General features: G+C 45.6%; 1 protein-coding gene across 1 annotated transcript in view; it reads left to right on the top strand.

Moving 5' to 3' along the window:
- The first annotated feature begins 1,442 nt into the window (after positions 1-1,442).
- The window catches only part of aatkb (apoptosis-associated tyrosine kinase b), a 31,022-nt gene continuing 17,706 nt past the window's right edge, over positions 1,443-14,758 (top strand). The window contains exons 1-3 of the mRNA XM_071531166.1: positions 1,443-1,505; positions 9,145-9,339; positions 14,356-14,497. Of these exons, the coding sequence (XP_071387267.1) occupies positions 1,443-1,505; positions 9,145-9,339; positions 14,356-14,497 (400 nt within the window). The remainder of the gene's footprint in view (positions 1,506-9,144; positions 9,340-14,355; positions 14,498-14,758) is intronic.

The following is a 14,758-nucleotide window of genomic DNA, read 5'->3' as shown; positions in this document are numbered from 1 at the left end:
TCCTGCGGATCCGCCTCTGTCAGGCCCTCCGGGGGGGGGGGGGGGGAGAGAGAGAGAGAACCGTGGCTGAATAAATCCCGACAGTGTTAGGGTGGTTTTTTTGGGGGCTATAGACGGTGTGTTATCTGGGCCGGGGAAGCAGTGAGAGCGGAGCCTCAGGTAAAAAGCTGTCTGCTAAAGGGGAACAGACAGCCGGGGTACTGCGCTCAGCATACTGAAGCGCAGCCCTGCCGGAGGAGGGGTAGGGAAATGTCAGGTAGATTCATATGCACACACACACACACACTGAGAGATACACAAACTCATGCACGACGCCCACCGAAACAAACGCGGTCTTGTCAGCGAGAAACGCCGACGCGGCAGCGCTGGAGAACGACTCCGCGCTTCGTACAAGGCTGCTGAACACAGATAATATGGCTGCTCTAGGGAGGCATGTTCCACGGTTAGTAGCTCTGAATTACAGCTTCCTGTGTAATTAGGTTATAGTACGTGGGCTGGCTGCTTATAAGGACGGAAGGTAGACCCAACTCCCACATGATATGAATAGCTAATCCTCCGAATCCTTTGTGCGACGGGTCCAAACAACAGTAGTACGATGATACGCTGGAGGATGTCGCACTGTACCGGAGAGCGACAGGCTATATTTTCCCCCTCAAAGCCTCTGCATGACAGATGACGAGTGGGAGGGTGTCGAGTTTGTTTTCGATTTTCGACCCGATGGGAGCTATAACGCAGGGGGAGAGGCGATTGACTTTGTGGTGTTTGCTTGGCGCAGGTATTTTGTTCAGGGTGACATATCTACAGAGGAAGAGTTACATAATCCTCACAGCGGGCCAGGAGCACAGGAGCCCCAGGGCGTTGTGGTCCACAGCAGAGAGGTCATGGGTAGCCATCTTATGTCCTCCATAGGCGGGAGTTATTCACATAGGAGTTGTTCACATCTTGTTTTAAAAAGAAAAATCCACCTACAGATCCTCTTACACTGTTATTTTGATGCAAATTTGTGATGTTCCAGAGTTATTTTGTGATGAAGTGTTAGAATTCACTTTTTTGGTGAACCCACTTTCTCGCAACTTATCTACGTCCGCCGCAGTTAGTGAGTTCTCGCATTTACCAGAATCGCTCTCGACAACCCAGGTGTGAACTTGCAGCATCCAGCTGTGGCTTACACATGTAGGTGGAGAGAGTAGTAGCGATAATGATAGCGTACTAAGAGCAAGAGAGCGAGAAAAATTGATTTGCCCCTCTTACTCAAACTGCAGCATGTCTTGTTGCATTGCCTTCTGGTCTATTGAGGCTGCTGTCGGTGGAGAAATTGGTCACTCTGCCACTTCTACGATGGATTTCTCTCTGTCTGATTGTCGAACGTTGGTGCAAAATGGTGAGGCTAGAAAGAAGCCCTCGCTCTTTGATTCTGAGGGACTGACACCAAAAAACTTACCATGGATGTTCGCTGGAAATATCTCAACGTGACAACCATGTTTGACAGCCAGTTACCCACAGGAGTAAGACAAAATACACCAAACAACAAAATAGGAAGAAATGCAAGGTGCGTCACCAATAGCTGTTATAACGGTGTTAAAGTGTTTTAGGGTGGATTTATCCTTGAAGGATTGTTTTCCTTTTTTGTTTTGTGCCGCTAGAAAAGCCAAGGCTATGCTTCATAGGACTGGATGTTTCATTTAGGAGAGTGTGTGGAAGGTGTATTTCCTCTCTGGTGGCAGGGGCAAGTTGTTTTCTGTATTGGCACAGTGTCCATGAGCATTAGGAGGGCATTTGAATTAGTCTGAACAGGATTGGGGGAAGCAGTCACCATGGAAACCAGCTGATTTTTGCTCCCCAGCCGGTTCCTGAGTCACAAGTCCAGGCAGCCGTTACAGCTTTGCTACCATTTGGTCCTGTTTACATTCATATCACTGATGACAGACCAAAAGTGCATCTCTGTTGTTTTGTTCAGTGTTGTGAATATGAGAAAAGGAAAACTTGTGTTATGAAAGACAGATGAATATCCATCTATATATACAATACATATATTCAAATATTTATATTTATATATAACACATGATATATCATGTAGTATCTACTATACCATACCATACCATACCATACAATACTATACTATACTATACAATACTATACTATACTATACTATACTGTCCTGTACAATTATACTATACTATTCTATTCTATACTACACTGTACTATACTATATTATACTATACTAAACTACTATACTATACTGTACTACACTATACCATACTATACTACTATACTATACTGTACTGTACTATACTATACTGGACTATAGTATACTATACTATACTATACTATTCTATACTATACTATACTAGACTACTATACTATACTATACTCTTCTATACTATACTATGCTATTCTATACTATACTATACTATGCAATACTATACTATACTCTACTATAATACTACTATATACTGTACATCTATCTATCTGTCTATCTATCTCTCTCTACATAGATATTCAATATAATTATATTCCTGTAAAGAAATGAACAGAAAGAGGATTATTGCACTATTTAGTGTGCATGGCAGATGCATGGCAGCTTGCCTTTCTCTTTGTCCCCTTAGACAGACTGTTATCATGTGGCCAGGCCATCAGCCGCATGCAGTTCACATGTGTTTGGGCCATATGGGCTTGTTTAACCATCTCCAACCCTTCCTCCTCCTCCTCCTCACCCTCCCCCCTTTCCCCTCTCTGCCTTGTCTGTTCTCATCTTGTCACCATCAACATCTTTCCTTCTTTTCCTGTTTTTGTTTTGCTTCTGCCTTTCCACTGATCAGTCTTCCTTTTTCTATTCTGTCTCGGTCTCTCTCTCTCAGTGTCTGATGGAAGCATGGTGTCAGCAGTAGCGCTAGTGGAGGAGCGGGGGTGGGGGTGGGGGGTGTGTGGGGGGGGGGGGCGATGATTTATTTTAACAGAGCCAGCATTTCTGATATAGTAGCCCTCTTGGCTCTGAGCAGAGAAGCTCCGTCTCTGTCACCGGCTTGGCACGCACACACCCTCACGCATGTCTTACTATACTTGTGAGGACTTTCCATTGATTATATTCATTCCTTAACCCTAACCTAATCCTTACTCTAAACCCAAGTCCAAGATAAAAAAAAATATCCTCACTTCACAAAATTGCCCTCACTCCAAAGGTCTAAAAACTAAAACTGGCTCTCACAGGGATATAAATACTGCAGCACACACACACACACGCATACACACTGTCAGGTTGTAGAGCATCTCTCAGCACTTTGCTCACGCTGTTTTTTTATCTCATCTGTCAGTAGCTGTGGCTCCTCCAAGGTCTGTGGGTCACAGGCATCACTCACCTGACTGCAGCGGGTGAAATCACCGCTCACACTCTTGACACCTGACCGTCAGCATTAGCCTGACTGCCCTAACTCACTCACTCACTCCCGCTCCCGATGCGGCATAGGAGAGAGATAAGGAATTCCACAGCGATAACTCTGAACACACTTCAGATGTGACCGTATGAACATTTGGCAGCGATTACGTGCATATTTGCATAGGGATTTAGGGGAATTCATCGAGATTTGAAGCTTGGCCATGCTTGCGTGCGCACACATTTTGTAGAGTTTCATTCCCAAACCAGACATTCAAGTCTGTCCAAGTCCAAGTCCAAGTTAAAAACAAGTAAAGTTTCTAACAAAGTAATGACAGTTTTATTTATTTACTTACTTAATTTTTCTTTCCATTGTAAATTTTGGTCCTTTTTAACCTGATTATCAGCTAATTAATTATTTTTAAGTGATATTTTATTATTATAATTATATACTGACATATGTTTGATTTGGGGGAGGGTTCAGTTGTTATGTATAATGTGTTAAATGTATAAAATCAATAAATAAATGTTTAAAAAAAAAAAAAGTAATGACAGTTTTTAGGATTTGGTCATATGTTTTTGATATTTTGAGCAAGGAATTTCAGGTGCTACGTATGTTTCAGAGGGGATAAAGAGTTAGAAAGAGATAAAAGCCTTCATTCACACCCATGCATGAACATATGATGTAACAGTATGAACGTGCTCTATTGTCCCTGGCTTGATGTATGCGTGGGTCTGCGGCCTTCACCAGACGCTGTAGGTCACATTTGCATCTCACATAGAATGCTCTTTGTATCCTGCTCCTCTGCCTTCTATGTTCATATCTACAACATTAGTGTGTGTGTATGTGTGTGTGTGTGTGTGTGTGTGTGCGTGTGTGTTTGCATGCCAATAGAGGAAAGCCCTGTCTCTCTGTTGGAGTCCAGCAGGGGGCCCAGCTTTTACTTTTTCAGCTCCCGGGGCTTCGTGACCACAGACCATTTCACTCAGGCTGCTCCCAGCTAGAGTCTGGAATGATAAATTATGTAATAAAGATGCAGCATGCCACCCCCAAACACACACACACACACAAACACATACACACACAAACAAACTTTCCATATCCTCAGATTCTTCTTCTATTCTTTTTGCGACCTTGTTTCCTCACTCCTGAAGAGTTTCATTTCAATATTTGAAAACTTGACGCCTACTCATACAAAATGATTGCTGTGATGAAAGCCTATTATGAGTTACTATTACAGCAAGGAGTCATTAGAAGACGTTGCTTACAAAATAGTTTACAAAATAGATCGACTGGTGAACTTTAACGCACAGCACACACACCAAATAGTTTTTTTCAAATGGACATACTAGACGTTTTGAAATGAATCCGTTCATTCCTGACCTCTCCTCTCTCTCTCCCTCTCACCCTTAATTGTGTTCGCTTTGTAAAAGGTTTGTTCTGGCCCGCTTCCAGCCCTGCGGGTGCTTTCACCTTTCTCCCCGCCGAGCTCTGGATGATTTAGCTGTGCGGCGGGGGACAGTGACCCCCCCCCCCCCCCCCCCCCCCCCCCCCCAGGCTTCTGATGGGTGAAGGGTGTCAGCGGTCACCTGGACGTACCTCACACTGCTCGCTTCCCTCGGCTGGATATGAGGGGAAAGGAAGCACGGGCCAGAACCGTAACTAGCCTGGCATCTTCGAGCGGGTACCCCTCTGGATCGCAGCTGCGGGATAAAACTGGGCACCACTCGCTCTGAACGGCCAGCTGGCTTATCAGAATAGAACAGGCCCGGCCGTAGCGAGCCGCTAATCATTGACGGCTTTGAATTCGACTTGGAATCGGTCCTCTTGAAGCAATCGCAAGACCCAGCTATGGCAGACGCGCGACAATTCGTTTTGCTCGGTACAGCATCTGTTTTAGGAGTTTAGAAGCTACAGAGTTAGTAGACTGCCACAGATGGAGGCTGATAGCCAGGTTATTATGCTGACAGGTGATAAGAGTCTGGACTGGGATGCTGTCAGCAAAGTCCCGCTCTAACCCCTAACCTACATGTCCACCCTGCCAACCAGCATCTCTGGCCTATCTGACAAGCCGGTGACTCATACCTGTACTGTACTGCTGGTGGTGTATTTAGTTTTACATCTCAGTTTGGTTCTGCAGTGAGTGGGAAAAATACAACACCATGTAGGTCAGACTCTCAAGCTGTGAATAGAACCTCAAGTGCAACCGTATTAACTGATGCTGAAGTCTGATTCAACTTACCAGAGAGCTCGTTAAGTAGCTCATTAAGCTCCAAAAAAAGACGCCAAATGGTTTCTCAGCCCACAGTTAACTGCACACTGCAAAAAGGGGGGAGAACGAGCACGTGAGGCGTCAGAAACACCCAGCCAACGCACCACACTGCAGTTTCAGCTTCTGTCTGCTCTCAGCCAGACTCAGTGTTGCTCTTTAGCTAGTTGAGTTTCTGTGTTGAGTACTGAGAGATTCTCCTGGGAGGGGTGGGGAGGGGGAGTGTACGGAGCACACAGCTCTGGGTGCTCTCTCTTCTCTCTCTCTCCCCAAACCAGATCCTTTCTTCTCTCCCCCTCTTCTCCTCACACTCTCTCTCTTTCTCTCTCTCTCTCTCTCTCTCTCCCTTTTCATCATTTAGTCATCAGGATGTGCTTCGGCTCTCCGCCTCGGGAGGCTAAAAATGGCTACCACCTCTGAGTCGCTGCTCGGTGAGAGGCAGAGGTTTTTTTTTTTTTTACAGAGCTACGCCGAACTCGAGCAGAGCAAAGTAAAATGCAGCAAAAAAAAAAAAAAAAAAAAAGCTCAGTTCACCTCCCTGCTCCCTACCTTTGTCACTGTAAATGTCCGGTGTTGTTTAGCGGTGTTAAAGAGGCTCTCTGGAGGGATGTGTCTCTGCGAGCTGGATGACCTTTCGCGGCAGACATTTGTCTCTTTGGATCGGGGCTCATTACAGCTAACGAGAGGGAGATTCTCCACTCGCACTCTGCTTCATTAAGATGAGCAGTCAATGCCATTGATTTCACACAGCTGGGGAACGAAAGACTCTGCAGGAGGGTATTTGTGTGTGTGTGGGTGCAGTAAATCACCAAAATCATTAACTGATTGTTGATTCATTGATTGACCCATTTTCACAAGAGAGGATACAAGTGGGCATGGTCATTACCTGCTAAACAACATGTTACTGGTACATGTTTGTGCTAACCAGCCCACATTCACATTCATGTACAGCAGCCTCATATCATTGCACCAATATTCTCTCCTCTCCTCTCCTCTCCTCTCCTCTCCTCGCCGCTCTTTTCTTTTAATGCAAGCTCGCCAACTTTAAGTGCTGCACTAGGCTTTCTGCATCCACCTACTTCTCCTGGGCACTTCCCTGGAGAAAGCCCAGGTACAAGATTAGATATTAATTCTTTCTCTCTCCTCTCCCCTCTCTCTTTCCCCCTTACTCCTGCACTCGCATTCTCCCTTTCTCACCCAAAAGCATCGCATTAAATAACTAGCTCACTTTCCTGCAACCGGTCGGAACAGGCCTTTAATGAGCAAGTGTATTAGCCGGGGCTTTGTTTTCATTTTGACGGCACGGGGACCTAAGTGTGTCCCTCAAATATTAATGGAGTGCTATATTCCCAGTCACATCCCCCCCAGTGTGCCACTGGGGCCGGGATTTATATGAGCGTGAGGTATAGAGGGAGTTTAAAACAAACAGCAGAGGTAGAATACTGTCTCTGCTCTCTGTAATTGCCCCCTTGCCAAATAAAATGTAATTAAATCTGGATCTTATAAGGCATCTCTTGGATGGCATTGCACAGGGTTACTGACTGGTTATATTGTACTTCAATGGAGACTTTAGGTAAATTCATTTCATTCAATTCAGTCCATTCCAGCAATATAAAATGCAGACTAGGACTCTCTGTTCCAAAAGTGTTTTTTTTCTGAGATGGTTGGCTAATCCAGCATTTAATTGTTAATTTTGCATGATTTTACTCTGTTCTCTTTCTGCATTCTGCCAGCCGGCCTCCTAAACGACAATGTTCTCTCTCTGCCCAATTATACTAAGAGCCTGATACTCGCTGAGAGCCAGTCGTACGAGCTTTCAGAGGATCAGCACAAACTGGCAGCAGAAATGACTCTCTGTGCTCTGTGTATGTGTGTGTGTATGTGTGCATGAGTGTGTGTGTATGTGTGTGTGTGTGTGTATGAGTGTGTCTTTGGCGCTGGGGGTGGCACTGTTGTTGGCACGGATCAACGTGAGAGATTTACAGCTGAAGGCAATCCTGCATGGCTGTCTGTCCAATCTGTTTCCGTGGTAACCGTTGCATTTCTGAACCCGTCACAGGATGAAAAATAAATCGCTCACTGCCCAGAAAACCCCCAAAAAATGAAACATGAGATATTATTCACGAGATTGGACAATGTGCATGCAGCTCACATCCGAGATAATTCGAAACACCAAAGTTTGAAAATTGCTTTTCCTGATACAGAGTGAAGGGGGGGGGCTCAGCATAATGGAGTGAGAGAGAGAGATGTGAGGAAAGAGCTTGAAGAAAATAACTCAGCAGAGAAATGTACGCTGTTGGGCTTCAGAAGTGGAACTGGAGTGTGTAAATATTTGTAAATAAACTTCATTAATATTGTATCATGATTGCATTTGCATCTCGCTTTTAATTAAATCATTGCATGTATTCTCTGCAGAGAAATCATACTGAAAAATGATGTATTTAGGACACATAGGGGGGGGTTATCATGCCATGAGCTAAATTGGCACCAAAGTGGCCTTCTGGGTATAATTTATGGTGCATAGTGTTTAGTACTGGATCAAATGTTGTTCAGATGTTCTGATGAATAGCTTTATTGTTTCAGTTGCTTTTCTGAAGGTGTTCAGTGGGTGTTGATGCGATGAGACATTAGTGTTTATCAGTGCTAGTGCAATAGAATGCAATAGAACAGTGAGATATTTCATGTATTTCTGCCCTGTTGCTCTGGTGTTTAGATCTTAAATATCACATCCAGCGTATCCTCTCCCTATGGAATCATCTCGAAACATCATGAATATACATCACCAGCGTACACCATGTGCATGCTATAGCGGGGTAAATATATATTGACTGCATACCATGTCTGGGATGATCTCAGGGGGTTTGGTTTGTCAGCATCACTTCAAACAGAGGCTGGAACAGTTGGAGCGTCTGTTTCTAGGATACTGCACTGTAGCACTGAGACAAGGAAGAGACCCGAGTTCATCCTCCGCCTCCCTCCTGACTGTGTGTTATGCAAAAATGTTCCTTTCACTCACATAAAAAGCACTACTACCAAAAACATTTATGTCCAAATCACCTTGAAAATGCTGTTTCACGGCGCACTCTGGGACGTTTCTAATGAAAAAGCAAAACAAAAATATGTCTTTTTTGCTGATAAATCAACAGATTAATTTCAGCGTGGCTTTGGGTGCAGAGGCGTAATGTTTATCATGGCATATGAATCCTACAGGGCTATGATTCATAACATTTAATTTAGAGCAAATGCATGAAGCCGAGACATAAATCAGACATGTAAATGCCTCTAAATGGGAATGCGAGATCAAGAGAATAATTTCTCCTGACAAAGCAATCAGGTGTTGTTTATGGGCTGTATTACATTATACATGAAGTGATGGAAAAGCCCATTTACTGCTAGTGAAACACTCATGCAAAAACACATTCATCCTTAAAAAGCTGCGTAATCTGAATGCATCGTTATGTGATTCACACTTTTTTTTTTATGCCTTTTTTAGTCACTTGAAAGTATACTGTGCGCGCGTGTGTGTCTTACACCTGTGACCGTAACTCTTGTTGTTCTCCTGCAGATGGCGCTCCGCTGAGTGAGCTGTCCTGGTCGTCGTCCCTGGCTGTGGTGGCCATCTCCTTCTCGGGCCTCTTCACCTTCGTCTTCCTCATGCTGGCCTGCCTCTGCTGCAAGAAGGGCAAGGGCGGCTTCAAGGTGGGGGCCTCTCTCAGAAAATCACTTCCCTCGGTGCTCTAATGTGCAAAATACGAGGCAGGAAGACACACTTCGACACCCGCACACACACACACACACACACACACACACACACGCACTCATTAAATCATATCAACTTTTCATGCCGTCTTGCATAGAGATACGCACTCCAAATCTCTTTGCCCACAAGCGTTACTGCAAATGGCCCGAACATGGAAATTTCCCCCCACAGCCTCTCATTAGATGCCTATTATGTTCCGCACACAAGGTCTCCAGCCACTTACGCTTTGCACAAAATTGTTGATGGGATGTAGGCGGAAGAGCAGACAAAGGTGGGGAAGAGGCTGTTTTTTTTTTGTAGAGCAGTGGGAGGCCCGCAGCTTCTCTGAACCGTCTTGTCCTTGTCATCCACTCTGCTGTTTGTGTATGCGGGCCCCGTTTCTGAACAGCGCCCAGAAATGGGTCACGGCAGCGGAGAAAATAGGACAACGAACAAGGAAGAGAGTGTGTGTGTGTGTGTGTGTGTGTGTGTGTCTACGTGGGAGGAATGGCGGGGATTGTGCACGACTGCAAAATTGCCGGAATATATGTCTGTATGTCTCTGTGTGTGTGTGTGTGTGTGTGCTGCCCTCTATCTCTATCTCTCTCTCTCTGAGTTCTCATTGTCTATCTGCTCTCTTGAGTTCACATATGTGGGTTTTTGCACCATTCAGCTCCACGTTTCATCTTATTAAAGGTGACATTTATGATAACTTTCACCAAAAAAATCGCACTGCATAACACAACACACAGCGGTGTCTGATACTGCAACGCATTATTCCACTGATCTCATCCGCTGTGGTTTATGCGACAAGCTCCTATAGTTCAAATATTCCCGCACAAGACGCGCCGCTGTCAAAAGAATACGAGATTTATCCTCCGACTGATTAATTTATGCCGCGACAGTGTGTAAGCCATTAACATAATTCGAGTCACTTTGGAGAACTTTTCGACACTGACACTGTGAGGGGGAAAATTTCAGGAGGAGGAGACAAAGCCGCGCGATTAAGCCTGTCGAATGACTCCTCTCACACAGCCATGGAGGTGTAGGATTGTATTAATAATCATCAGACATGTTCGCCCTCTGGTAAAACTCCATCTTCTCTCTCTCTCTCTCTCTCTAAGCCCTCTCTTTCTCTCTCTCCCTTTTTCATTTCCTCTCCCCTACAAGTTGAGTCTGTCTGAAGGAACGCAGGGCTGCACTGATTAGAGAGAGTATCTCTTTAGGTCCCCATGACATCACATCGCTCCTGTTCTCTCACCCACTCTCTATAATAATAATAATAAGCGATAATAAGAGTAATATGTATCGTGTGTAGGTAAGTGTACTGTATGCGTATCTATGTGCGGTATGTCTGGTTCATGTCTTCTTGGTGGGGCCGGACCACCCAACTCGGTCCTTTCAGGGTGTGTCCGAGGAAGGGGCCAGGGGGTTGAGGGGGTGGGTGGGGGGGGTGGGGTGGTTGGGGGGGGGGCGCGAGGGCGTGAGGAAGGGCATACCCCAGAGCCCGCAGTGCATCCGGCCCCGGGGCCCCATCTGGAATTGGACACGGCCTCTCCCAGAGCAGGAAGAGGGGATTTCAAGGGGAAAAAAAAGAAAAAGTGTGTGTGTCTTCCTGTATTTCTATACTTATGAGGACCGAATGTCCTCACAAGGATAGAGAGATAAGGAGGAATCCTTCACAGTGAGGACATTTTGCTTCTTTTCATGTCTTTAAAGGGGCTACTTTAGGATTAAGATTAGAATTAGGATTAGGTTTAGTTAGAGTAAGGGTTAAAGTTTAGTCATGTAGTGGTGAGGGTTGAGGTCAGGGTTAGGGATTAAGGAATGAATGCAGTCAGTCAGTGTGTGTGTGTGTGTGTGTGTGTGTGTGTGTGTGTGTGTGTGTGTGCATGCGCGCTCTTGGTTCATTGGGGAAGGGGACTGCCCTGCAGATGTTCTTTGGCTTTTGAGAGAGAGGGGGAGAGAGAGAGAGAGGGAGAAAGAGAGAGAGAGAGAGAGAGAGAGAGGAAGAAGGAGAAGGAAGGGGAGAGTGATGTCATGAGTATAGAATGTGAAAAGCCTTCCCTCCCACTTTTTTTTCTGCCTCACATTTTTGTGGGGGCTCAATTTCTCCAATTTTTTCTCAGTCCCCCCCCCATCCCTCTTTCTCTCTCTCTCTCTCTCTCTCTCGCTTTTTCTCTCCCTCCCTCTCTCCCTCCCTCTCTCTCTCCCGCTCTCTCTCACAAGAGAAGACCACAAGATCTGGCTGGCCTGCAAACTGGGAGATAGCGCTCCTCCCTCTTACTCCCCCTACATCCCCCCCTCTTTCTCTCTCCCTCTCTCTCTCTCCATCCCTCTTCCTCTCCCTCCATCCCTCCATCCCTCTCAACAGTCCCAGGGACAGTGGTGGTCAGCTACAAGGCTCTTCCTCCTCTTCCCCTCACTCAACAATGAGGCTCTCTCTCTCTCTGCAGAACGGTGCCTGCCTTTGCTGTGGGCACTCTTGCCTGGCACCGCCAACCTCCTGCTGCCCTGCGCCCATCACACCAGCTTGGGCCCCCCCCCACCACCCTGGGGGCCCTGGTGTGTTATTGTATGTGTGTGTGTGAGAGAGAGAAGGAGAGAGAGGTCTGCAGAGGTTGAGATGCTGTAACCAGGGCAGAAGGCATATTTTTAAGGGCATTTGAGAGCCTTTCCTCTTTGAATGAGCAATATGTCATCCTCACCACTGGACTCTGAGTCAAGGTAAGAGAGCTGGAGATGCTGTGGGGTCACGGTGCCAAATGTATTGATGATTTTATTATGTTTATTTTACTATTGGGAGAGTCAATTGGTTCTATTGCTGTTCAGCTATGGGGAAAGAGCACTTAAAAGAAGAATGCAAATGTAAATATTTGAAGAGGTTTGTGGAATGAAAGCGTTTCATTTGAAGTAATGGTTTTCCGGAACTTATTTATACAGTCTGATCATGTAAATGTATATTTTTTTAGCAGTCTTTCCTCATTCCGCATGTGAAAAGCACAAGTATGCCAATATATTTATATATTTACCCTTTTTGCAAATGAGAGACCGCAGCATGTTTTCACACGACTTAGTGCAGCATGCATGGAATGTGTGAGATTATTTTTGCGTCTTTGGATGTTCTGTAAATGCTGGCTTGTGTGTGTGCGTGCGTGTGTGTGTGTGTGTGTGTACGTGTGTGTGTGTGTGTGCGTGCGTGTGCGTGTGCGTGCGTGTCACAGTATGTGTGAGAGGTCTGTGTCGTCGGGTCCTCTGATGATGTGGAGAGTGAAAACACATGTTAAATGGGAGGGCGCCCAGGGCCGTGTGAAGATGTGGATCTGAGGTGGAGGGAGGGAGGGTGTGTGTGCTTGTAGCGTGTGTGTGCATATGTGTGCGTGTGTGTGTGTGCAGGAGCGCGCTGTGTATGTGTGTGTGTGCACGCGTTCTTGGGGGACAGGATGAAATAAGAGATGGAGGTGTTTGTGTTTTTAATGTGTGTGTGTGTGTGTGTGTGCGTGTGTGTGTGTGAGTGTGAGTGTATACATGAGTGGGTGTTGCAGAGGGCTACGGCGGGTCACATTTTTCCATCGTTGGGACCCCGCCGCTCACGGCTCCCAACTAAGAGAGCTTTATCCTGACATCCGGTCTTCGGATCCGGCCAATTCCCTCCCCTCCTCTATCTCTGCTTCATCCTGCTATGTGTCACACATCCACCAGACATATGGGATCTTTCACGCAGCTTCTCTGATAACAATTAAATGTGACTTTTCTGCCAAGCAATATAGTTCTTGAACAGCACTGATATGAGCGGAGATTACTAGTTAGTGCATTCATATTTAAATGAACTGTTATGCGGTCATAGGTGTGTTTATCTGGTGTTTAAACAACAGCCAATCAGCACTGAGGACCACAGCTATCTGTATTGTAATGGAAGATCTCTATTGCCAGTGACTCGAGCTCGATCATTCTGACTATCAAGCCCTCTGCTGCAGACACTAATGCCTCTCTGCCTCTCAATGTTGCAAAGACCTATTGATCGCTCTGCTGCTCTCGGCCATATGGGGCCTATGCATCGCAGAGCTGGATCGGATGCCTATACTGCAGTAAATGAAGGCAGAAGTCTTATTCCCTGTCCACACTACAGGAGGGTTGGGGTCGAATTCTTTGTTAATTCGATCAATGCTAAATGTACACTGAAACTGCCCTGCAATGACTAGGTATTTATTTAGGTTTTCTTAAACATTTTCAAGGACAAATATGATGTTTTCCTAGTCAAATGTTAAAAAAAAAAAACATACTCCCTGAGTGGAACAAAGTGAACGTGAATTCAGCCCGTCTCTCCACTCCGGTCCGTACCTGTGCCGCGCTGGTTTCCAGAAGGCATCTCAGCACTAAAAATCATCTGTCTTCGTTGCTAACGCGAGGATGATGATAATCTTAGTGCTAATATTCTTTGGAGAAACCAGACTTGCCGTGTTTACATTGTCCCGTTCCAGCAGTCTCACAGCAGCTCAGGGAGACGCTGAACTAGGCCAGGACTGCTTGCTTCGGTTCGCTTCGGTTCTGCCTTGTGAAACACTCTCAAGAGGCCAAGGAAGCCACACTATCATCAATTTTGTATTTGTATGACTGCTCCATTTGCTGGGACCATTTCCTCTTTCTCTGGAATGGACTGTTTGTGCTGTTTTCTATGATGCTTCTTGATGCAGATTAGGGCCTGATGCAGTAAAAAAAAACACACCATGCTTGTTTTAAATGGCTACAGTTGTATGTCACTTCATTAAAATGACACTTTGGAAGATTTTGAGCATGCTTTTCACTTTGACCTTTACTTCTAACTCATGTCCTTAAATTTGTGACAGTGTCCAAGTCAAGAAAGACTGCCAGTCCAATGCAAGCAACCTGCTCCCTTGTCTCTCTGGTCTGGTCTGCCAAGCTTTGTTTAGATGACCTTTGACCTTTGTGTGTATTTGTGCATTTGTGTGTTCCAGGAGTTTGAGAATGTGGACGGGGAGGAGTATCACGCGGATTTGTCCACTTTGGCATCGCCAGCCTCCCAGAGCGGCCCGGAGGTCTACATCCTGCCCCTCACCGAGGTCTCCCTGCCGGTGGCCAAGCAACCCGCTCGATCAGGTGGGTTAACATGCAGTTCAGTTCAGTTCAGTTCAGTTCAGTTCAGTTCAGTTCAGTTCAGTTCAGTTCAAACTTGGCCCCTCCACCCCCATTTGCAGTCTTCTCAATTCCAGAAAATCTTTGAAATCCCCAGGCTGCATTTACAGAGATTTAAGGTTTTGCTCTGCTTTCAAAGGGGATGACATATAAGATGATGTCAAAGGTATAACAGGTGGCCTAGGAATATCCAAACGGAAAATTGTTTTTGACGTTTTTTGTCAG

This window comes from Centroberyx affinis, unplaced genomic scaffold (genome assembly GCF_046629955.1).
Source record: "Centroberyx affinis isolate AG114_WGS23_722 - 3 ecotype Tasmania unplaced genomic scaffold, CSIRO-AGI_Caff_v1 ptg002048l_1, whole genome shotgun sequence".
In the NCBI taxonomy this organism is placed as follows: Eukaryota; Metazoa; Chordata; class Actinopteri; order Beryciformes; family Berycidae; genus Centroberyx; species Centroberyx affinis.
Note: the sequence above shows the minus strand (reverse complement) of the source record. Positions and strands in the feature narration are given on the sequence as shown.